The 25,823-nt window shown below is 47.3% G+C and overlaps 1 protein-coding gene across 1 annotated transcript in view; it reads left to right on the top strand.

Annotated features, from left to right (window-relative positions):
* CPLX1 (complexin 1) overlaps positions 1 to 22,201 on the top strand; it is a 199,875-nt gene extending 177,674 nt beyond the window's left edge. The window contains exon 4 of the mRNA XM_065549782.1: positions 17,188 to 22,201. Within this exon, the coding sequence (XP_065405854.1) occupies positions 17,188 to 17,385 (198 nt within the window). The 3' untranslated portion in view covers positions 17,386 to 22,201. The remainder of the gene's footprint in view (positions 1 to 17,187) is intronic.
* The last annotated feature ends 3,622 nt before the right edge of the window (positions 22,202 to 25,823 follow it).

Raw genomic sequence — 25,823 nt, forward strand, 5'->3', positions numbered from 1 at the left:
CTCTATTCTGTGCCTCTTCACCAGTATCCCTGCAGTGAACTCACCACTACTCCAGAGTGCTCGTGTTCCAATGCCTTGTTCTCCAGAGTGTTGTCACGGGGTGCTGCTCGGAGCTCTGACTCAAGGCTGCTCTCCTCCAACAATCAAACTTTACATATTCTCCTGTGCCGATGAGTCAGCTGTCCTGTCCATCCCGCCTTTGTTCTAGTTTCCTAGCCTGTACTTTGGATGCGGCACAGGCCTATTTATGCAGCTCTTGCAGCTATAATTGGTTTTAGAGGCAGTGTTCACATTTACAAAGGACTCTTTGGTGGCAATAAAGACGGAGACCTGAAAGGCTTTCCTTGGTGGCGCAGAAAAAACCTGCAACAAAAGACTCCCCGCACTTATCGACAGCATCAATTTGGGCTATTAAAAGACAAATGATTTTGTGTACATATCTGAGTTTGAAGCACTTGGTTTACGTTTCATTTTATAGCTGAAGAACATCTAGCCACAACAGACACAAGATTAGTGACTCGAATCGACGGAAAGCATGTCATTTAGGAATGCCTACGATACACACTGGTCTGGGTCTGCAGGCTTGTGTGGCTAGTTTAGGCTCACGGATAAATCCTGCCCATGGCAGAATATTAACTGGTCGGGGAGGGGAAATACAGGGTTCCTGCTGTGGTGATGGCAGCTATATGGTGGCCTAGCTCGTTGGGGTAATGCAGGCAGGGGTGTATGCGAGCACTGCTTTAAGAGTAGCAGCACCTATTCATGTATAGCTCATACACTGCACTGTAGCACAGCTGTGTGGCTTGAGCATTGGAGTGGCATTCGGGAGATGTGAGTTCTATTCCCGGCTCTGCCAGTGACTTTGGGCACCTCGGTTTCCCAATCTGTGAAAGGGGGAGAGTGATAGTGATCTCCCGAGGAAGAGCACCTGATAAGGGTGATTATTTCATGGCTCAGGGCCTGGCTTTAACAAAATCCCAAGGTGTTATTTATATAAAGAAAAAAGACACCTCCCCCAGAGAAACAAAAGAAGCTCCCACCCGCCCTGAGACCAGAGGGCACCCATGCATTGCAGAGTCAAGGCCTGCCCACTGGGAAGGCCCAGCCCCAAGACAGCTACAGTTCGTTTTACTACTAGCTCTCGTTTGCTGACCTGCTGTGAGGCCTACAGGGATAGAAAGGCCTGTAAGCCACAACAGTCACACCTTGGAGCGGGCAGCATGGGCAGACGTAGCCAAACCTTCCTCAAAACAGCCCCCTCCACCCTGATGTATTCCAGAGAGCAGAGGCTCCATAGGCCCTCTTCCACCGAGTCTATCCATGCAATATAGGCAGCAGATTACCCTAGGGTTACCATATTTTGTGCCTCCAAATGGAGGACACTCCACGGCCCCCGGCCCCGCCCCCAGCCCCCGCCCAACCCCGCCCCCGCCCCAAAGTCTCCGCCCCCTCCCCTGCTTCCCGCGAATATTTGATTCGCGGGAAGCCTGAAGCAGGTAAGGGGGGTGTGGGGGGAGGAGGCGCGGCCCAGGCTGGCCCCCCGGCGTTTCCAGCCTGGGTCGGCTCGGGCCCTGGGGTGCCGGCCCCGGCCGACCACCCCCGGCCCGCCCAGCACTGCCGGCCCCCGGCGGCCTGGCGCACCCCCCGGCTCCCGGCCCCGCGGCTCCCCGCGGGCCCAACTGACCGGCTCCCCGCCGGCCCGGCTCCCCGCGGGCCCGGCTGACCTGGCTCCCCGCCGGCCCGGCTCCCCGCGGGCCCGGCCGACCCGGCTCCCCGCCGGCCCGGCTCCCCGCCGGCCCGGCCGACCCGGCTCCCCGCCGGCCCGGCCGACCCGGCTCCCCGCCGGCCCGGCTCCCCGCGGGCCCGGCTGCCCCGGCTCCCCGCGGGCCCGGCTCCCCGCTGGCCCGGCCGGACCGGCTCCCCGCCGGCCCGGCCGGACCGGCTCCCCGCGGGCCCGGCTGACCTCCCGATTTTCCCGGACATGCCCGGCTTTTGGGGATTTCCCCCCGGACGGGGATTTGAGCCCCCAAAAGCCGGACATGTCCGGGAAAATCCGGACGTATGGTAACCCTAGATTACCCTCCCCATGGTCCACCTGCTTCAGTATTTCACATGTTAACTCTTCAAGGCAGGGACTGTCTCTCACTGTGTCTGTACAGCCCCTAGCATGTGGGGGCCATGGAATAACCTGAACTCTAGATCCAATTGTACTGCACCTAATAATAATAGCCCTATCTCCAACTATGGCCAGCTCCAACTGCTTCCAGAGAAGGTGAGAGAAACCCCCAGTAGGTAAACGTGGGGCAGTCTGCCCCGCCCCACAAGGGGTCAATCTCCTCCTAACCCCTAATAGTTAGAGATTAGTTTAAGACCGACATGGGGTTTTAGTAATTTTGAAAATAACTCCTTGGTCATTTCAAGCACAAGCAGTGCCCTTGAAATCACACTCTCTCTAGCATACGTAAGGGCTAGGTATTGTTTGCATTATATAAAGATGATGCGCACTACAAAGGAGATGAGTATCAGCATGTCCATTATACAGATGGGGAAACTGAGGCACAGGGAGGAGCCATGACTTGCCTTAGGTCACCCAGCAGGCTTGTGGCTGAGCTGGGAATAGAACCATTGTCTCCCAGTGCAGTGCTCTATCCCTTAGGCTATACTGCCTCCCAGTTTGGTGCAGGTTGGTGCATTTGTGGGTCTTTATTATTCAGTAACTCACCCCACAAAGGCTCTGTGGACCAAATTTTGCCATACCAAAAGCTTTTTAAATACCTTCTGGTCCTACAAGGCACGACAGGACCCCTTTCAGACTGTAGTTATCTTTCATTTTGCTACCTCAAGTTGTTCAAGATGCAACCACAACTGCTCTTGCACAGAGACCGTCATTCAACGGTTTCCAAGTACTTTACAAACGTTAAATAAATTCAGCCCCCTTTCCTGCCGTAAATCACCTCCTGCTGTCAGTGCGCAGAGCGGTGAAGTGACTGGTCCAGGCTCGTACAATGAATCAGGATAGGACCCAGGTGCCTTGAGCCAAAGTCTCTCTTCTGATGACTGACTCATTCTCTCACTTCTTTGGGGCCTGGTGGGTCAGGTACTGAACTGGGAGTCAGGTGACCTGCATGCTCTTCCTGTTTATGGTCTTCTGGGTGATCTTGGGCAGGTAATTTCATCTCCTGTGCCTCAGTTTCCCTCTCTGTAAAACAGGGAATGATCCTGACCTCCTTTGTAAAGTGCTTTGAGCTCTACCGATGGAAAGAGCTGGGCATTATTGTTGTTTAAAGGCTGTGACAAATAAATAAACATGCAGTATGATCTTATCGAATTATCTTTGCTGCTGGAAGCTTTATTCTTCTTTCCCATAAAAGGGTTTTTACTCTTCCTTGCTTTTCTAATGGGATTTAAAAGCATTTTTTGCAGTTCAGAGTGAAGTTCAATTCAAAGGGTTGAAAATAATTGATTAATCACCTTTGATTTTAGTGAGTCTTGACTCAGCCCCATGGTCTCTTCAGATGTATTATCGGGCAGAGTGTTATAATGAGAAGATGCACACAAGGGGGAATGGTACAGTTTGATTGTATTCAACAAAATCCCAAGAGCGCTGCCTAGAAAACCGAACTCGCCTCACAACAAGTACTAGATAATCACCTAGCTCACCTCACCGGAGCTTTTAGCAAAGCAGGACTGTGCCTTGCTGCCTGGACTGCAAAACCGATGCGGAAAAATTGGAAGAGGCCATTGAAAAATAAATAAATAAATAAATAAATAAACAGAACCTTTGGATGAGCCTAACGCACTGTCAAAATGTGGGTCCGATAATCCCTTCCACTTACGGAAGCTATGCAAGACAGACTTCCTTTATGAGACGTGCCGCAAAGCAACACTCTGGGCTTCCTTGCAATGGCATCATTGGTGCTGAACACATATTGACCCGATGCGCCGTTGGAATTCCATTGGAATGTGCGTCCGTGAACATTCCATGTCCCCGTCTGCCCGAAAAAATTCTGTGCCGTCCGGATGGCACCACATCTGGAAGAGCACTGATGGAAGCATGATAGTTGGCTCCATTATCCAAGAGGAAGGTCATCCTGGGGGGCCATGTTCCCTCCAGCTTTGCCCCCAGGAGTTCAGAGAGCTCATGGTGTAATGAACCACTGGTCCCTGGAGATCAGATCCAGCATCTTCAACAAGAAAAGCCCTGGCCTCTGCCACATGAGCTGGATGAATGCTCTGCTAGCTACCTGTCAGCAATAGATTTTAGAGTCACCGAGACCATCACTAGAGCAACATGTGACCGCACTCACTAGGGGCCCCCCGTTCCATCTCCCAGTGCTGCTCTACCACGGGCACAGAGGATGCAAGGCCCACTGGGAACTTCAGCATTGGGGCCAGTGTAACTCCCACATATGGGCTGCACAGGAGAGGGGAAAGTGCTACGACGCCTTACCTGGGAATCGCAGAAATAGAGACGTCTGCCTGACGTCAGGTCCGCTGCTGCTTCTGAAAACTTCCTTCCTTGGCTGGCTGCTGAGAGATGCTCAGCTCTCCCCAGCTGCGGCTTTAACACGTCCATGAGGTCATCTTCATGCTTGGCTGACCCCCTTCCTATCTCTCCGGCTGACAGCTCTGTTTTGAAGCTCAACTAGGGGGAGTCAGCACAACCTCATTATATTTCTTCTCCTTTAGAGAGCCAGGGAAGAGCAGGCTCCACACCCCTGTTAGATCAGAAGAGAGCAGAGGGCTTGGGGAAGGAAACAATAACAAAGTCAGTGGGTCTCTGGCATCATTCCCAAGAATACAGTTGACAAACAGCGTCATTTTGGTGAGCAGGACGTGCGCTTCTGTTTGAGAAGAGTCTTCAGTGAGTGTGAAGGTATCTACAGAGAAGGAAGGATGGTTTTGTGGGTAAGGCACTGGACAGGTCGTAGCTCTGCCACTGGTTTCCTGTGTGATCTCAGGCAGGTCACTTTATCTCAGGGGCCTCAGTTTCTCCTCTGTAAAATGGGAATAATGTTACCCTACCTTGCAGGGCGGTCGCTTATGTGAGGTGCGTAGCGTCTATAATGAAGGTGGCAATGTATGAACATAGGCTGAAGAGGAGCAGCCTCTGTGGAACTGGATCTCAACTGGGAAAGTGAATTTGGGCTAGAGAGGGACTTAATGTCTTCTGGGCAATAATAGCACTTCATAGAATCATAGAAATGTAGGGCTGGAAGGGACCTCGAGAAGTCACCTAATCCAGACCCCTGAGCTGAGGCAGGAGCAAGAGAACCTGGACCATCCCTGACAGGTGTTTGTCCAACCTGTTCATAAGAACCTCCAGTGATGGAGATTCCACAGCCTCCCTTGGAAGCCCGTTCCAGAGCTTAACTACCTGTATAGTTAGGTTAGATACTAGGAAAATCTTTCTAAGTGTCCTTTGCTGCAGATTAAGCTCATAATTTCTTGTCCTACCTTCAGTGGACATGAAGAACAATTGATCACAGTCCTCTTTATAACAAGCCTTAACATATCTGAAGACTTCCTACGATACCTTTTGATTTCACTCACCTATTGTGGTTATATGTACTGTGCTCTGTCACTTTTTCTTAGTGGGTACTACATTCAAAGTACTTTGAGCACTTTTATCAAATGTACAATACAGCATAGACTTGTAATGTGAAGATCAACTGCACCTACTTGAAAACAAATGTAACACGCCAGAGACAGAACACATTTCAAACGTTTTTTAATTCATTATGAGCGGTTCCCTAGAAATTCTGAAGGGCCCATACGGGGAGAGTTTAAATAATTCAGCTGCCAATCGCTGACCTCCAGAAGAATTAGCCACTGGGGATTTAGCTTCTGAATGTCACTTGACTTTGATTTATGGTTTGTGAAGGTTCTTGTGATCAATGCGGCAATCCTCAGAATTGCGTGTCCAACCAGCACAAATTCAGCAACACAGAGCAGTAACAATCCCTGAGCCTCTCCAAGCTGCAGATGAGCTCCTAGTCTCCTCTGAGGGGGCAGACGGGTGTTCTCATTTGCTGGCTGACGGCATCAACGTCACTTGGGAACGCCGAGCTAACGGCTCCTCCCAGCACTGAGCCAGGAACATCCACATGGGGCCTTTCTCATAACATGCCCAGACATGTGCTGCTGGGTTAGGAGCACTCCAGAGCTACTGCAATCATTGAGAAGATGATGGATGAGACTGTGAAAAGGAAAATAGAGCTCTTCACACCTGGCAAGCAGGGTCTCGCAAAGCAGATGACTGTGTCTAATGGAGCATCCTGGGTGCTTATAATAGATTGGACAGCTCTAATTTGTTCTAGCTGTACTGGGAGGAAGCGGGAAGCAGGTGTATTTGGGGTTGATGCCTTGAGCCTGGTGTGTGTATAGCTCCAGGACTTTGCACCATTTGCATATATAAAGAATTGGATGCAAATTGTTGCACTGCTTGGTGAAGCAAACAATCCTCCCTTCCCACCCAGGAATAAATGTTCTGTGCAACAATATACAACATCACTGGTCCAGGAGCGGAACCTGGGTACTCTAAGTATCAGTGATCGGGAGGCAGAATTGAGTGTGTATGAAAACCAGTAGGAAATGGGATTCTAACTTCCAGTGCAGGTGCTTCCTGTCTGTTATAATTGCGTCTTCTCCCTTCCCTTCAGCTTGTGTCCATTACTTTTAAGGAGTCATTTGGCTCATCCATTATGTCTTTCATTCTCTCGCTCTGGCCATCTCTCTTGCTGTCTGTTTTGTTTCGAAGCTCCAACAGCAAGGACACGTCACAAGCCCTGCTCTTCAGAAATAATTAGTTCCTACCACTGAATGGGCCTGCAGCGATTTCCGCTCCCCCAAAATAGCTTTGTAATTGTTAAAGCACCAGACACCATTTTCTGTACTCTGCAGAAGTGCCGTGGAGAGTGGCTGGGCTTGCTTATCCCCATGGTTGTGCCTTGGTCCTGCTCTAAGTAGCAATCTTTGTTATTTGTGTTGCAGGAGCTAGCAGAGGCCCCAGGCAGTACTGGGATCTCATTGTGCTAGGGGCTGTACATATATCTAATAAAAACACAGTCTGTGCCTCAGAGAACTTACCGTCTCAGAACCAGCGGCTTGGTCCTACTCTTGACATAGTGTTGCCATGGGTCAAATCTGGTCCCAGCGCACAGCCTGGAGAACTTGAAGGCAGACCTGATCCACTGCCAACTCGACAGGGGGGGCACACCGACTATTCAAAGACACTGAACAGCAAGTCAGTAAGTACATTTTAGTCGTTAGTTTTTGAAAGCCTTGATTTTCTGAATGTTGCTCAGTTTCCTTTCTCATTTCTGGTGCCTGTTGAGTCCGCCAGCACCCAAGCTGATCCTCCGACTGAAAAACGGGATCTGTGAAAGAGTCGTTTTCACCCTTCACAGAGAGCAGCGCTTGTTCCCAAGCTGAAAACTTGAGGTGGCTTGGTCTTTGTGGATGATTTTTTTTTTTTTTTGGTCTGAAAAAGCCAGTTCATCAAACCTGAAACTGTGGAAACATATTGGTTTTGATGAGCCTTGTGTCAGGCAGGGGTGGCAGATCCAGGATGGAATTTCTGGTGGAAGAGTGTGTGAGACTAGGGATACCCAATAGTGAAGGATCTATCGTGGGGTACATGAAACCCAGGTTCAAGTACCCCCTCTGACTGGTTTGGAGCAGGGATTTGAACCTGGGTCTCTCGCTGAGGTATATCCACCAGGCAGTTGGGATGCGTCATTGCCTGGAAGGAAGATAGACATGAGCTAGCACCTGGAAATAGCTCGTGCTAGCTGCCTGAGTAGTGACCATGGGGTTGGGTGGAACTGTACTTGGGGCGGGGGGGGCTAACAGACCCTCAAAGACACTTCCAGTGGTGCTCCCGGCAGGGCTGGTAACAGAGGCCTGTGAGCTGGAAAGCCAGTTCATTGGAATAATAACCCACAGGCAGTACTTGGCTCAATACCGGGGCTTTGTTCTCAGATCCCCTTTGAATGATTCAGTCAGTCACTCTGGGCCTGATCCAAAGCCCTTTGGTGCCTGTTTACGCCTTCACAAGGCACCAACTGATTGACTGGGGACCACACTGCTGAGGAGGTGATGCATTCTCCATCTCCTGAGGTCTCCCGTTCCAAGCTGGCTGCCTTTCTGGAAGAGAGGCGTCAGTCACATGCCAGTAATTGGCCTCAGTACCGGAGGAACTTGATGAAATTCTCCTGGCTTTGTTATACGAGATGTCGGACTGGATGATTTAATGGTCCCCACTGGCCTTAAAGTCTATGAATCTATGAATTGAGCAAGCACTTACACATATGCCTAGTATAATGAACATGCACAGTCCCATTGACTTCAACCTCACGGACTTAACATTAAACCTGTGCTTACGTGCCTTGCAGGGGCCCTGTATTGATATGGAAATCCATAGCATACATCAATGACATACAGATCGGAGCCCGTTTTTTAAAGCCTTCCTAGTGAAACAAAAGTAATAACTTCCCTAAATCAAAACAAACAGGCGTTTGGTACCTTGACTGGTGAGCGAAGGACATGATTGTGCTTCCATACAAGGCAGTGGAACAACTCCCATTGACTTTGGTGGGGTAGGATTGAAACCTGAGAGCTGGGCTACTGGCTAACAGTCCGTCCAGCTCCTCCCAGGAGCTAATTAGCACCAGGGCCTGCTCTCATTTCTCCCCAGCTGTCTGGCATATCTCTAGATCACTGCCTGCTTGTGGCAGCGGGGTCATCCCTTGGGATAATTAGGGTGTAAAATTACAAGGGGTTTTCAGAACAGCAGCAAAAAATAGATACTGAGCGAAAGAACCGTTTCACCTTAATGCCAAAACATGCGGAAGAACAGGGAGCCACTAAGACACAGCTGCAAACTCGCTGTGAATTAAGAGAAGCTTAGAAATCTGCCCGGGCAAGTGATCGGGGCGTAACACACTCTGAAAAATGCAAGCCTTAGCCAAGTCCGCTGGAGAAACAAACGCGGGTGTCTGCCATGGGCGTGCTCTAAAATGCTGGCAAAGCAAGACACAGCCACATGGGCGCAGGGGGAGGAATGCGCAGAACATCCCCTTTGGGTTTTTCTTTCAATGCCTGGCAGTGCACGTATCCTGCTTCTAAATCTTATTGTGGTGGAATGAACAGACTGGCTGGCATGGAGGGGTGGGAGGGGAACCCGGGAAGAGGGGGGAACACAGAGCCCCTCGCATGGAGGGGTGAGAGGGGAACCCAAGGGGGACACACAGATCTCCTGGCATGTGGTGGAAGGGAAGTAGGGGGCACACAGAGCCCCTACCAGGAGGCAGGGGGAGGGGAGTTGCAGGGAGTCCCAGAAATAGAAGGAGACAAGTGGAGGGATGCAAGGAGACATTGGTCTACATGCAATGAACTCCACCACCAGAAGCTCTGCAGCGCGCAGCCCCCTAGTGGCAAGTTCTGCTCCCACGTCGCTCAGTTGCCAAGCTCACCTCAGGCACTAAGGAGCTGTAAATGGAAGGGCAGCTAGAAGAAACGGGAGGGGATGAGATCCAAAACTCCGCCCCTCACCAAACAACCCCCTGTCCTTTTCCCCATCTTTCCCGGTATTTTATTTCCTGTCTCTTTTGCACTCTGCCTGCTTTGCTCTTGAGTTGTACATGCCCAACCGGATCATTTGGATCATTTTCCAGGGTCTGCCTGGCTTTTTTCTACCATTAATAAACTTAATAAACATGGGAACGACTCAGCACAGAAATCTACAGGGCTGCATGATACGAAAATTCAAACTCAGGGAAACGTTTTAGTGCTGTGCCCGGGGAGCCGTTGAAAGTTGCATAAGTCACAATGTGCCGTGCTAAATATATACCCCTTTATGTTCTCTCAAAATCCTTTCTCCACCTTCCTTTCTCCATTCAACCCACCACAGTACTGAGACTGCCAGGCTCTGTTTAGTATGGCAGCCCGTCCGGAGTCATTTGGGATGACCACATGTGAATCCTTTTAATGCGCTGACTTCATAAACCCTCACCAGAGCCAGAAATTAAATGGATCCGTTTAGCTCTTCCACAGTAAAATGTCTCACCAATATTTTTCCATGTTATTTCTCTCCCCCTCTGACTTGTCTGAGTTTCATTGTGGAGTTAAATTAATGAATACAAACAAAATAGCAAAAACCAAACCAACAGACCCATACCATTCAGCTAAGGAAATCTTTCATATTTGGGCTAAGCGATAATGGACCAGATCCTTAAGCTGGTATCACCCCAGTGCCATAAATCGAATGACACTGGTTTACGCCAGCTAGGAATCTGTCTCATTGACCTCAATGGAGCAACGTCAAGTTCCTTGCCAATTAACACCAGCTGGAGATCTCACCCACTGAAGGGACATTTGTATTTTTGGCTGCTGGTTCCTCTTAGATGGTTTTTTAACTTTGCGGCAACTTGAGCATTTCTTCCAACAGCTGCTCTGAACATTAACACCCAACGTGGCTACCTGGCAACTTACTGTGTCTCTGCTTTGAGCAGGGGGTTGGACTAGATGACTTCCTGAGGTCTCTTCCAACCCTGATATTCTATGATTCTATGTAGCAAGCCAGGGTGTGACTCTACAGCGACCCTGCTATAGTGCAGCGAAAGTCCCGTAGTAACCAACCCTCAGTCTGGAACTTTCACTGCTCAGTAGCTGGGTCCACGTGGGACGTTACTGTGGTAAGCCGGGGTGCTGTAGATTCACACCCTGGCTTGCCGTGGAGTAACTTGAGAGAAATTGCAGCGGGAAATATTTTTAGTGCGTTAACTTCTGCTTTGCAAGGACCCCAAATCATAGTTTAGGTGAGAGCAAAATAATTAACTGCCAAAAAAAAGTTGAAATAGTTTGAAATGGTTACAGAGCAAAATGGTAATTATTCTTTAATCATGACGGGAGTTGGCATGGATATTTCCGGAGACCACCAAATTAATATATTAACTCACTGAATCTGAGCATATTTAGCAGTTTTCCCCAGTCGGGCCCACAATGTTTATTTTAATTTCATTACCTGTCAAGTAAATTGCACAGGATGACAGCAGCTGATTCTGAGACAAGCTTATATAAGAAACAAACAAGTGGAATGTCAAGCAAACCTTTCCGAATCTATATAATTGGTTGCTTGTTCCAGGACAATCACAGAATATAGTTTAAATGGAAAGGTGCCTGATGAGCGTTCAAATCATTTTGCAGCTGAAGCGAAACTGACATGTTTTTCGCTACCTGTGGAAGCTGTTATTCACCTGGGGAAGCGAAGTCAATTTCACTAGATGCAAAACCAGATTTTTAGCTCTTGTAAGCATCGCTTTTTCACTCCCCCCTCCCCTCTAATGTGCGTGTTTCGGTGCATATGGAACTACAGGTCAGCGCTGCAGCCCAGCTGGTACTGTCAATTTGTTTCAATTTGAGCAGTGCCCATGCGGTCGCCAGAATTCGTAATTGTGACAGGAAGATCCTCGCAGGAGTAGCGGTCACACTGGTTTCGCTTCTGCTGCCAATCTAAAGCCCCTCAAAATACAATTAAACAGAAAACGCCCTCGACAATCTTTTCAGAACATGCTTTTTCGTGTTTTCTGCTTTTATTTAAAAAAAGAGCAACGTTTGGTTGTTCTCTTTCGGTTTTGTGGGAACGAAGGTGACTGGGGAATAACAGACTGGGCTGTGTAAGGAGAGATGAGGCATCTGTAACGTGGGGATAATAGTACCGACCTCCTTTTGGAAAGTGCTTTGAGATCTGCTGGTGGAAAGCGCTGTATAAGAGCTAGGTGGTGGTGGGGTGCTATGGGGGGCAGCCAGCGCACCTATGGAATGGATAGTCCAGGGCTAAGCATGGGGAAGGAATGCTTTGGCTGACCACTCAGCCCTGACTAGAGGCATGCAGTCTCTTGTTGTCCTTCTCAGTAGCTCTAATCCTGATTCATTGCCCACAGTCCTGTTTTAGCAAAGCACTTAAATGTGCTTCATTCCCATTGAAGCCAGTGGGACTTACCCATGCGCCTACAGTTAGACCCATGCATAAATTCTTTGCTGACTTCAGCCTGAAGTGCATAATGATCACATCAGGTTTCATGAGGCAATGCTTCCAGTCCTGCAGCCGGGGATGTGTGCTTGCCTGGTCTAGTTATCACGCCTTATGCTGTGCTTCCTGACACAAGCAGCATTTTACAGTCCAATCAGAGCAGAGTTGCATGGCTCATGGCTCTCCCTCGGCCCCGGGACTGTGTAGCCGAGCTTGTGGACGCTCTGTGGATAATTGCATGCCCGCTTCTGGGGAAGAACAGACAAACATGTAGGAGCAGTGACATCCAGGACTCCCAGCTCTACAGCACTGTAAAGGAGCCAGTCCCCACCCCACTCTATTGACTGAACTTGCAACGTAAGTGGTGAAGAACCTTTGTGTCGGCCCTCGGCACAGGGTGAATGCCGTCCTCCATGCAGGACATGATTGAAACCGTGCAGCTGTTGTGGCATGGAGAAAGACATCTGCTTTTTCAGGCTACTGGCACTCGGAAAGACAAAAGCGTTTGAGAGTTATCAAAAGGCATACTTAGAATCTCTGCATTTTCCTTTCATTGTCACAGAGCCACAAAGTCTCCGACGACCACTGCAGAATAGAGAAATCAGGAATAACACAGTGGGTGGAACCAGTTCGCCCACTCGGAGCTCTGGTGTAACCAAAGGATGAGAGAGGGATTTCAGTCGAAAGGCATGTATAGGGATGTGCATATTTGATGGAGATTATCTAACATTTGTCAGCTAATTGAACTACACAGAGCAGCCCACGGAGAGAAATGCACAGAAGAATGTCTCATGCTGTATTATTATTTAGTGTGGCTGGTACAAAAGTAATATGTTGAAACCATTTAAATGCAAGGGGAATCATTCAGCAGATGACAGCCGTAAGAGAAGCCATTCTCTACTGCTCTTCTAGAGAACTGGAGTATGGTATCAGCAGTCTTGCAGGGAAGTGAAACCATCACTCCCATAATAGAGCCCAGTTCTACCACCACAGGACCCAGGTCAGCATGATGTCTCACTTTAATCATGTGATTAATCAGACTACTCATTTATTTAAAGTGAAGCCCATGCTTAAGTACCTTTCCAAATCAGGCCTACAATGTGGGGCTAAAGCCGTATTACAGTGGGTCACTCCCATGAGTGCAGTCTCTCATTTAAATATTTGCAGGGTTGGGCCCTGATTGAACTGGGCAGGAAATGGTTTTCCCAGCCCCTGACATTTTTGAGATATCAGGAAAAAAAATTCCCATCCCAACTTGGGATGAAAAGTCGAACGCTCAAAAATTTCCGTGAACTAAAAATCGGGGGGGGGGGGGGGAGGGTAATATTGGTTTGTGTCAAGCAAAACATTCACTTTGATTTCCGCCCTTTATTTATTTATGTACGCAGCTTAAATTTCTAAAGACAGTTTTTTGGAGGAGGAAGGCCAGAATTGTTTTGTTTTGAAAATATCAAAATGTTTTGAAAGGTTTTTTTTTTAAACTTTCAAGTTGAAAATTGCATCCTGGCTGACCCTTTCCCATGAAAAGCTTCAGTTTCCATGAACTGGCATTTTTGACAAAAAAATGTTTTGTCGAAAATTTCTCAACTAGTTCTAACCCTGAGTCATATGGGTAGATGGCCATATGGTTTGTTTCTTTTTCTTGCTATTCACCGTAGCCAATACTATGTCTCCCCCAAAGCTGCGATGTTTCTATGCAGTGCCTCACCCCATTAAAGCAGGGGTCTGCAGTTTCAAGCGTAAAGGATCTGGCTGTCCCCTTAATTTGTGCTGGCTGAGAAGGTGACAGAATTAAACCACGTGATGGTTACCAGACTAGTCACCAACATGGAAATGAAGGCTTGTTAAAAATAAAACGGATTTCAGAAAGTGATGCTCGATGTCAATAGGAGATGCAGGTGCTCCACACCTTGGAAAATCAGGCCCATGGAGGTGGGGGAAAGTTATTCCTTTAGCTCAAGTTGTAGAGGTTTGTGATGGTCATCTGAAAGTCTGGTGTTCAAGCCCTGTTGATGTCCCATGGTGACAGGTGATATAATTTTGTTGTTGTTTTGCTGGCTTTCCCCCCAGTTTTCTTTATTTAAGAATGGTGTATTTGAGGCACACAGTGGGAAAATATCCTTAAAAACAGGTTTTATAGTGGAAAAAAAATCATAATCCATCTGCTATGGAGTGACATGCAACAAAACACACTGCGGTCATTTATCACACACTCCAGTCTTCTATCATAACATCACAGGGTAGAAGTTTGAACCTTCATCTATAATGTGGGCAGAATGCTAATGCCTTTCCTTTGGAAAGCACGTTGAGATGCAAAGAAATGTATCATTGTTTTCCCTTTAAATTCTTCTCCTTTGGCTGGCAAGGCAAAGCCTGTGAGTTGCAGTGCACTGTGGGATAAGTAGTGACATGTGTCTGTCATTGGCTAGGAGTAAGAGTCAATTTAAAGCAACATCATTGCCTTTCTTGAGGACAAAAATTGGAGTCGTTTCCGTTGTAATGCCCCACTAGTGGAAATTCCTTCTCCATCCCATCTTTCGGCTCATGCAGGCAGTAAAATGCTGCCATTGGCCCCTCACCTAACTAAGGAATAATTTGTCTTAAATAACCTTTCCATGAAATGTCATTGGATTTGAATGGAGGATATTCGAGTGCTGCCTGGCATCAAATGGAGGTAAAGTAATGAGACGAATATCCCCGACACACACCTAAAACGGGGCTGGCATTTGCAATTAATTGGACTTTAAGGAAAGTGTTCCGTTAATCTCCCGTATTAATTTTGGGAATCTGTCGCTCTAAAACTTAATGGTGAGGGGGAGGGAAGGCAGGAAAACTTGTCTTCAATAGAAAATGTTTCAGAGTTTCTTGATGAGACCTGCCACACTTTGGTGTCAGAGAGTTTGAGAGAGAATGGCGATGAATTGTTGGCATTACAACAAATTACGCCAGCTTTATGTAATGGGAGAAATAAAACGAGCAAATCATGAAAAGTGCATCTGCAACGTGCCTATTCAACAGCACAGTACTAATGATACCAGGAAAATACCGAGCACTTTGTGCCACTCTAATCCTTTGATCTCTTTGAAATCCCATGTAATTTTCTTTTCAAAAACACTTATTCTTGCAAAGTGTTTTGCTGGCCTTTACAGAGGTTCAGGCTAGTTAGTCACTCTGTGAATCTGCTGTATCAAATCTAATCTTAATTCCATTCAGGGCTTTAATTAGAATGTGGGCAAGATGGAAGGAAGGGATATGGACGCATTCAGAGCAGGCAGACAGGTCGTTTCATAGAAAATCTAACCTACCCCTAGACTCCTCTTCATCAATTCAACTAAATTGAAATGAAGGTGAGCCTACAAGAGTGGCTCAAGGGTATTTTGGATGCTGTAGGTTTGTCCATAACTGTTGGAGCTGAAGTGCTTTTTCCAATATCCCTGTAAGGTCAAAGCAACTTCTTCTGGAAGTAAGAGGAACATCTGAAAAGTGTAATGGCCATCGGGGAATTGGGAGTGATGATATAGAAATTACTCCTTGAGGTGGGTCAAACCCAGATCTTGGAAACCAAGACCTTTCCAATCTTATGCCAGCTTCTAAAACACCTGGTTCTGACCACTGTCATAGACAGGCTCCTGTGCTAACTGGACCCCTGGTCTGACCCAGTCTGGCCGGTCTGACCTTCCTCTGGTGAATGCTGTTGTTTAAATATAGAACCCTAGAATAAAATTCGGGAGTCTCAGCTTCGTGACTTTAATTCTCAGGGAGAGTAGCAATCTCCACTGTTTCTGTTCAAACAGTAATGAGTCCGATTCGTGTACAGAAGCTTGCTGTGCCTACAGAGGCTGCAGCTCAGAAGAAGGTATGTTTTGAGCTCAAAGGTCTCATTCCTACCTAAAGGATAAGGAAGAGGTGAGGTTCAGGGCCACATCGGTTCTGCTAAACTCACCCCCCTGCTTTCATGGATTGCTGTTGGCGGCTAATCATTTTTTTCTCCGCAGTGCTATTACCATCTGGCCCCAGGATAGAAAATGAAGGCCTGGTCTACATTTAAAATTGAGGTTGGCATAACTACTTGGTCACAGGTGTGAAAAATCCACACCCCTGAGCACTGTAGCTTGCTGATCTGACTCCTGGTGTAGGTCAACAGAAGAATGCTTCCATCAACCTACCAACCATCGCTCAGGGAGGTGGTGTTCCTGCACTGACAGAAAAATCATTTCAATCAGTGTAGGCTGTGTCTACATGATGGGGTTATGCTGGCATAGCTCCAGCCCTGTAATGATGCCGGTGTATTCCCTGTAGTCTAGACATACCAAAGTCTTGTGCTGCGTCGAGTCCTTCTCAATTGTACAGCGCTGTCTACATGGGGGGGCTAGGTCAGTATAACTACGTTGCTATGGGGTGTGGATTTTTCACTGCCCTGAGCAACGTCGTTCTAGCGATACAGGTTTGCAGTGTAGACCTGGCCTCAGAAAAGTTAATCCAGTTTGACTGAAGGTGTGAATTTGAAGTGCATTAGTTCACCTGCATTAAACCCCTGTATGGATGCTCTTCGGAATTAAAGTTTCCTGAATTTGGTTTAGCTTAATTCACTTTCAAAGTGAATTAAGCTAAACTATATTCAGGCCACTGTAAATACTGAATAGAGGCATCCACCCAGGCATTTAATGTGGTTTAACTAATCCACTTTAAAAGTGAATTCAGATTAACTTTCCTGAATGCCTCCATGTAGACACACTCTTATGCTAACACTGAGCGCTATGGATAATGCCACCTAAACGTTTTAAAGTTTAAAAACCACAAGTTTCTATTGTCCTGGTGAGGGACATAACCATTAGAGTAACGGGCAATGCTTAGGAGGGGCTGCTTTTAACAGGATATCTCTGCTCCCTGTGTAGGGAACAGAAGGCTGCTAACCATTATGTAAATATTGCAGCAGTCAGAGACACCGTTTTATTTTCATTGGCACCTCAGGTTTCTACAGCAGGGCTGAGCTGACATTTGGAAGCGAGCTCCTATTTAAAGGTTCATGATTATTTAACACCATGTGCTGCGGTGAGTCGGGAGCCTTGTCAGAGCAAATGTCAATGTTTGACGGACCCCCCTCCGCCGCTCTGTTCGCTGGGTGTCTGACAGTGTGTTCTTTCCCCCTGCAGTACGGGATAAAGAAGAAGGAAGAAAGAGAAGCCGAGGCCCAGGCCGCGCTGGAAGCCAATGCCGAGGGGAGTCTGACGCGTCCAAAGAAGGCCATACCCCCCGGCTGTGGGGATGAGGAAGAGGAGGAAGAGGAGAGCATTCTAGACACAGTCATCAAATATCTACCTGGCCCTCTTCAAGACATGTTCAAGAAGTAACGGCTGCAGCCTGTTAGACTGTCATGAACAGTAAAGCAATGGATTTCTCATTTCTCCAATGAGAATTTACAATCTTGCCACACATCACACAACCCCACCCTCTTCCCCCACTCTAACCCCTCTCTCCAACCTCTCCCCTGGCCCCCTGAGATTCCATCCATTCCTATTTTGTACATAGTCACATCCAGTAGACGCCTCTGAATGGATGTAAGGATTAACGAGCTGCAGTCTACACAACTTTTATTATAAGCCATAGTACTATGTATGTTAAATAAGGCAACTGTACATTAAACAGAGCAAAGGAAAAGCCTCATGTTTGTTTCCATCCAAAGCAGGAGGAATGTTCACTAACAGTGAGCAGTGGCTTCTTTTCTTTTCCTTAATTATTATTATAGTTTTTTAATGTGATAGTTGATCAAGCCACCCTGGTTGTTCATTGTTGGGTACATCTCTTGTAGCAAGGGATGCCTCCATCTCCCATGGAAACAGACCTTTTCCGTTTTATTCCATAACCCGCATAAATAAGAGATCATTTGGAAAGTGAACCATGTACAACTCCTGTCTCCAACACCGTTCTCAGAGCTGTGGAAGAGCTGAGCCTTCTGCACCAGGTGTTGATGGTAGAAACCAACCGCCTCAGAATCTAGCCAAGAGTCTTGTTGCTTTGGGAATAGCCATACAATTAATAGCATGACCAGAGGGTAGTGTGGACTGTGCTGGCATTAGATCTAGACCAGACTGGTTCGGTAGTGTTGTAGTACAGAATTTCCCAACCCAGGGGCCTTAGACGCCCACCACTGAGTGGAGTGGATACTTAGACTCCCCAACCTTCCTCTTTCGGCAAAGAACCCCAGTGGCATATTCAATCATGCCGTTCCCAGCTGTGTTTCCAGGAATAGCATTCCAGCTCCAGCAAATGCTCTGTTCCGCCAGGTGGCATCAGAGAGGGGTGGGTTTCTGGTCAGAGAGCAGACCCAGGAGGCAGGAACTGCTTCTGAGTTCTAGTCTCAATTCTGACTCTGATTCCCTCTGTGACCTTGAACAAGCCACTTAACCTCTCTGTCCCAGTCCCCCCATCTATACACTGGAGATAATAATACTTACCTACCTCACAGGGATGTTGTGAGGGTCAATCGGTGAATGCTTTTACAATGCTGCACAGGGGCTAAGTATTATTATAACATTGGGTGGCATCATTGGGTACTTGCACATTTACCCAGTGATGGGAAGGTGGGACCAGGACTCTCCTACTGTCGCATTTCAAACCTTCTCGAATTCAGATGGATTTAGAATGTCTCCCAGCCTAATGGTGTCAGACAACACATTGTCCCCAGATGCTGCTGCCTTGCTACCGCAGTGAGTATATGTGTACAGTCTTATTCGTTACACAGATATTCATCATTTCATCTGGTCTGTTGTTTGTAGAGCTGACCTTCGGTTCTGGGACTCTTTCAGCTCAGTGTCACTGTAGATGTCTGGAGCTTCTGGTCAGCATCACGGCTTGGTCTCACGAGAAAAGAAACTGTCTCAGGAGACTTCTAACAAGCTGATCGTTTGCCTGGCAGAATTACACTGCCACATGCCCTGTGCTAGCCCAGGCTTGGAAAACAAATGGTTACTCGTTATTTCGAACATATTTGCAAGTAGATAGCCACTTAGCATGGACAGCAGAGGGAAAAATATCCCATAGATGCAGATTTAGTAGGAGATGTAATTCAGCTCTGTGTGCCTGCTGCCGACTGGTGCTGAGAACGAGACGTTTTTATTTGCTACTATAAAACCGATTGTTGAGTTAAGTACTCCTGGGATTGCCATTGTAGAATATCCTGTTCATCTACAGCCAAATTGTAGGACCGGTGCAAATTCAGGCTGGGGTTAGTGGATGCATTGCTGTTGACTTCCATGGAAGTGTGCCGGCTTTACTACCAGTGAGTCTGGCCTGAGGTGTTTTGCTTTGAATTCCCATTCTGAATTTGATTTTTTCTTGAGCTCGATAAAATCTTCGGGGCAGAGTCTCTGCTGGTGTAGACAGACTACACTTCCCTGCAGTGAGCGGCGCTACACCCATCGAGTCCCAGCAGAGAACTCGGTCCTTGCATTCCATAGATAGCATTAGAGCAATCCCATGGGCGCCAGTAAGACTATTAATGTGCTTAAAGCTAGGCACATGCTTAAGCATCTTTCTGAATTGGGCTCCTAATTAGATTCTTACATGAGCCAGGCAGGAGCAATCCGTGCTGGATTTAAGCAGGGGAGATGGAATAAGACTGTACTTGCTGTCCCTTTAGCATCACCTATAGAATCACACATACCAACTGCAACAGACTGCCTATGGGATGTACACTCCCTGCCACTTATGGACCGGTGTAATGAGCGTGCTCCAAACCCTAGTGCACGCTGAAGGACTTTTGCGTTCCTTCGCACTCCGTGTCCAGAGAATTCGCTAGCGTAGGAATGGGATTTAGCAAACCACCCCCTGGAAGTTGTGTGCTGGATGCTGAGAGCTGCAGGTCAGCCTCCCAAGGGCAAAAGCAGACTGTTGTGACATCTTGAGATAGCGTCAGCGTTGTTTGCCCGCGCTTTCACTAAAGAGAGATGAATTTCCCCCCTAAGACTTCAATCGCCCACATTGTTTCTTAGCTTTGTGCCTAGATTTGAGATCGGAGCAGCCGTCAGTGATTTGTCATTTCCTAATGAAAGCGCTCCGTTCTCCCTTTCCAGAGCTAGCAAGCGCCTGTTTGTTTCCATTTAAAGTATCAAAGTCCTTCCTCATCCTTAAAGCCACCCTCGTCCCCAGCAGACTGCAAAAACTACTGCAGGTTCCACAAAGTAAGTGGACATTGCTCACTCTTCTCCTGCTTTAGTCACCACTCGTCCTTTGGCCATCAGCATCGATTTGCTTTCCTCTCCATGCCAGCTCGAGTCCCGAGACACGAGCAGTACCTGCTGTCTTGTCTTTTCTTTTCTCTTGTTGGTCTATGTTGGGTTTTTCAGGGTCTGTCTTGCGGAGACAAAACGCATCGTTCTGTCCAGCTGTAGGTGACTTTACAAGTCTTTGGTTTAACCAAATGGGTCACAGCGGTTGAGCCATTCACTGATTGGTTCCTGGAGTAGCTAATACAGGAGCCCGCGCTGCATGGTCTCATGGACCATGAGCAAGTGTTGCTGCTCCTGGGGGGACAAGTGGGTTTGTTTTTTAAAAGTTCCAGTCCCCTTTTTGTTTTGGCCTTCTAGGAGACTGAAATTGCGCAAAAATATGGGGCCTATGTAGTCTTTCCATCAGATCCACCGGGCTCGGGGTCAGGATCATAAAGCGGAATTGGGAGAGCCGTTTGTCTAGCAAAATTCACAAGGTCTATTATTAGTGCCATCAGAACCATTGTAGGGTTTCCCAGCTCATCCCAGCTGTAGCCAATATCCCTCTCACTTGAGCTCCCAATGTATGTCTAGTCCTTCTGCCATTAAATTCAACAGGAGTTTGCCATTGACCATGGACTTCAGGGGGAGCAGGACTGAGCCCACAGTTTTTATATTGTCATTCGTTCAGTAAAGAAACCTGATGGATAGGATACTCTGCCTGTGAATTACGTATAGGTCAGTCCCTATGGGAGAGAAAGGCAGCATGCGCTGACAAGATTTGCCTCAAATTACTTTTTGGACCTTGACTAAGGTATGGGCCAGCTCAGAGGGTTTCTCCAGTTCCAAAGTGCCTCAGCAACTTGGAATGAAGTTGAAATGGGCACTTCCCCCATCCCGAATTGGACAATCATCACGCCCAACCCCTTCAGCTAACTTGCATTGTGCATGAACGTGAGGAGCACTGTAAAAATGCCACACGCTCAGCGCTTAGTCAGCTGTCAAAGCACTTAAACAAGACCAAAGAGAAACATGGTTCATTGTTTGGATTCTGAATCTCTTTGTCTTTCCATGCCATTGTTTTATTTGCATCACCAATATGTTCAATCTCAGGAAAATGAGGTCTTCTGTTTTTGATTGGTTTTTATTTACACAGAAAGGTGGGCGGCCATTTTCTTTTTTCCGTTCCTTCTCCTCCATAACTCCAGGGCCTTTCTGTTTAATAAAAAAAATCAAGAGGTCTCCACTTTGTGGAGGGCAACTAATTTAGTTTGACATTGCCCTTCATGGACTTACATCTATCTTTAGAGAAAGCCATATGAAATCAGACTGCAATATTAATTATGAATGCTACTCTGTGTTAACAAAAAGAGAACAGATCATGTGCTAAATCACTCTGGCGTTTCTCTGTCTATGTTTCTAGTATTGTATGTTAGCCTAGTTTCTCCCCAGCCCCTTCCCTTTGTCAAAGAAAGACCATACCAATGCTGCTGACCACATCTTTTTGACAAGCTTACCGCACTAGTATAACTGTTGTTTGCAATCAACTGTTGTGACCTGAATGTAATGTCCTACGTATCTGAAATGTGTCTGTATCTGTTTTACTCTGTTACCAAGATAATGTTTTTCATGTGCTGAGTCGTAAAATGTTTCAGTAACTGTCCTCTAAAAAAAAAAAAGCTTGTTTTCATACACACACACACATACACACACACACACAAAGGCGAAACTCTAACTAGGTGGTGCATTTTTCTAATAGAAATGCCCCCAGTTGTCTCCAAGATGCATGCAGTACCTTCCAAGCAGCCAGAAGATGATTTAAAGTAGAGACTTTGTGAATGTAAATTTCATTTGTAATTTGCCTGCTACCTTTTTCTGCATGACATGGATAAGTGATATGATGTTCTTTTAAAATGGAATCACAGCCAATAAAAAAAAAATAAAGTGATTTCATACCTTTTTTGTAATGCTTTCATATTAAATCCCTACCATGCTGAACTGGGAGAAGAAAATTCACTAGAACATTTGCAAGTAAAATGGTAGTGGAGTAATTTAGAAGCATGAGCCTTGCATATGCCAGAAAATAACAGCGGCATGGTATTTTTTTCCACTTGTCCAAACTTCACCAAGACAATGTTACTTCCACAGGTAATTAACCATAAGTTATAACCATGTCTATGTTATTGTTAGTTAGTTTTCCTTGGGAAGAACAGAAAAGACATCCCTATAAAATGTGGTGGATCAAAACCTATGGAAGTTTAGCAGATTTGAAGCTTAAACCAGGGAGAAGATGAGCTACTTTGAAATTCATTGACTGTATCAGCAAATCCAGTTCTCGTGTTTATACAAGTTGTCAGGTTGTTGAAGACTCCAAAGACCTGATTCTCCTCTTAGGGTAGGTCTACACTTACTTCCTGGTTCGGCGGCAGGCAATCGATCTTCTGGGATTGATTTATCGCGTCTTGTCTAGACACGATAAATCGATCCCGGATCAATCCCGGAAGTGCTCGCCGTCGACGCCGGTACTCCAGCTCAGCGAGAGGAGTACGCGGCATCGACAGGGGAGCCTGCCTGCCGCGTCTGGACCCGCGGTAAGTTTGGACTAAGGTACTTCGAATTCAGCTACGTTATTAACGTAGCTGAATTTGCGTACCTTAGTCCGAAGTGGGGGGTTAGTGTGGACCAGGCCTAAGTTATGCTGATGCAAATCAGAAGTAACACAACTGAAGTTAGTGGAGATACACAGTGTAAAAACAGAATGTGGGGAATCAAAATCTGGCCCTAAAATGTTCAAGCCTTATGTTTTCCCTTAGGAAATATTTTCTTTGGGAGCATACAGTAGGGGATACTTTCTCTGCCAGCTTCTGAAGATTAGGAAGGACCATGAGTGAGCACTGGATATCAGACTGACCTTGTTAGTCTATGCAGCAATTTCAGCAAATAAAAATATATCCTTTACATCATGTATATTCATCATGTGGCTCCGGAGACTAAGCCCATAGGAAATCCATAGGAGACTTTCCATTGCCTTCAACGGGTTTTGGGTCAGGCCCTGGACTTGCTGTTAGTACGAGTTAAGCCTCATGACAGGAGGAAAAATATCCCTGCTTTTTCCCCTCACCACCAAAAAAACTCTTGAATGTGCAAAGGAAGGACTAGCTATAATCACTCTGCAAACTAGTGAGCAGTTGGATGTTGAGTGAGGAATCTAGAGTTCGCAGAGCATTGGCCGGTTTTGATACACATCCCCTGTATCTGGACGGAACAAGCTTTGTTGTGACACGAAGCTCTAGATCAAATTGCGCTTGGGCCGAAAAGCAGTTGCGGTGATTTTTAGATGGCTGTGGCCCAACGAGTTCACTCTGTGATAGTTAAGGTCATGAAGTTGATGGCGGAGGCATGTGCTTAAATACCTTGCTGAATCGGGGCCTAAGGTTTTGAGAGCCCAACGCGCCTGATATGATCTGCTTCAGTGCCAGTGCACAGGAATGTTTGGAGCTACTGCCCCAATCCTACCCACTCCCAAATACACATCCGTTGATGTCCCACCAGAAATCCCCAGGGACTGAGTTCAAGTTCATCGCTGGCCATTGATCAGTTCTTCACCAGAGCAGGGAAGGCATGCCCACTCCCTGCTCAGCAACTGTTTGGCACAAAAATAACTAAGCGTATGAACCAGACTGCAGCCTACATGGTGGGAAAGGTGAGTGGGTTCACAGTGCCTCCCGGGGAACTGGAGAGACCAGACGAGAAAGAATCGGAGTACAAAGGAGTGGAGAGGTCGTGTGAGGGAGGGCAGGCAGCCAAATATAAGTTTAACCCAAAGCCCAATGAAGGCTTTGGATCTGACCTACAATGGAGAACCCAGATGCTCCCCACTGGCACAGGGACGGGGCTAGGACAGACGTTTCGGGTGGGCCTTTAGTTCCCCTGAAGGCAGTGGTGAAACATCCACTGATGTCAAGAGTTAGGCCAAGACAGAGCATGCTTGAAAATCCCATGCCTGGAGGCCAGTGAAGGCAAAGCACGGGAAAGAGAACAAAACAATGGCGTGGTGGATGGAGGAGCCCGTTTCCAGTTGTGTTTGGGGCTCACATCATTAAGCTATCATTGTTCTGTAAGCCAAGGCAGGAGCTGGGCCTACAGAACGTCCCCTCAACAGTGCCGGCAATGTGTTTAAATACAATACAATGAAAGGCAGGGTGGGGAAAGGATACAGAAACAGAATCCTGAAGAGCCAGTGTCCTGCTAACCCCCCGAGTGAATGAAAGATTGATTGTGTTGTGTTATCTGCGTCCAAGTGGGAAAAGCAAAATCCTGTTGTAAGCCTGCAACAGCAATGACCGGGATCCTGGCTTATTGTGTCTCAGAACCATCACAGAGTGACAAATTGGTGCAATCCGCTGTCTTTCTTAAGCCTGTGCTTTGTCACATAAAACACTCTTCCAGGAGAAAAGGAGCAGGGAGAATTTTGTGGGCTGGTTCATGTGAAACATTTAGAAGCCCGGCGGTTATGTAGGTTTGTAGTTAAAAACATTGAGCAAGATTGATGCGACGCGTAATGACACTGGTTATTAGGGTGACGACAGAGTCACACGAGTGATGGCTATTTCTTATTCACATTGGTATTAGTAAGCAGTGTGGGCTAGTGGATACAGCACTGGATTGGGACTCAAAAGCCCGGGATCCTAGTCCTGGCTCCGCCACTGGCCTGCTGCATGACATTGGGCAAGTCATTTCCCCACCCCCCGCTCTATGCCTCAGTTTCTCCATCTATAAAATGGGTATAACGATATTAGCTTCCTTTGCAGCGCGCTGCGCGAGCTGCGGATGAAAAGAGCTATGTAAGTGCTAGGTAGTAGTGGTCAGTGACCTGTTACCCAGTATGGAGAAAACAAAGAGTTCGTCCGCACACAGACGTCGCACTGGTTTAACTTAAACTAATTTCAAAAACCAATGTAGTTAAACAGGTGCAAACCCCTGTGTGGCTACACAACTGTGGGTCTAAAACTGGTTATGTTGCGTTAGCTTCCTCCCGCACACTAAACCGCTATAAGCCAAACTAAGGCTAAGTCTACACTACGGGGCGGGGGTCGACCTAAGATATGCAACTTCAGCTACGTGAATAGCGTAGCTGAAGTTGCGTATTTTAGGTCAACGTACCTGGCTGTGAGGACAGCGGCGAGTCGACCGCTGCCGCTCTGCCATCGACTCTGCTTCCGCCTCTTGCCACGGTAGATTTCCGGAGTCGACAGCAGAGTGATCAGGGATCGATTTTATCGCGTCTTCACTAGACGCGATAAGTCGATCCCCAATAGATCGATTGCTACCTGCCGATCCGGCGCGTAGTGAAGACGTGCCCTAAGAGCATCCATACACAAAGGCCTAGTCTACGCTGGGGGAGGGACAGATCGATCTAAGTTACACTGTTAGGGGGCTTATTCCGTCACCCTCTCACTTCCCTGGTCCTTCTCGCATGAACAGAGAGCAACAAGACCCGAAGTCCAAAGGCGCAAACAATTCGATGTTTATTGGGGTGAACTTCCAGCAAGCATGATTCCAGTTTCCTTCCTCAGTGTCCC

This window comes from Chrysemys picta, chromosome 6 (genome assembly GCF_011386835.1).
Source record: "Chrysemys picta bellii isolate R12L10 chromosome 6, ASM1138683v2, whole genome shotgun sequence".
NCBI lineage: Eukaryota > Metazoa > Chordata > Testudines > Emydidae > Chrysemys > Chrysemys picta.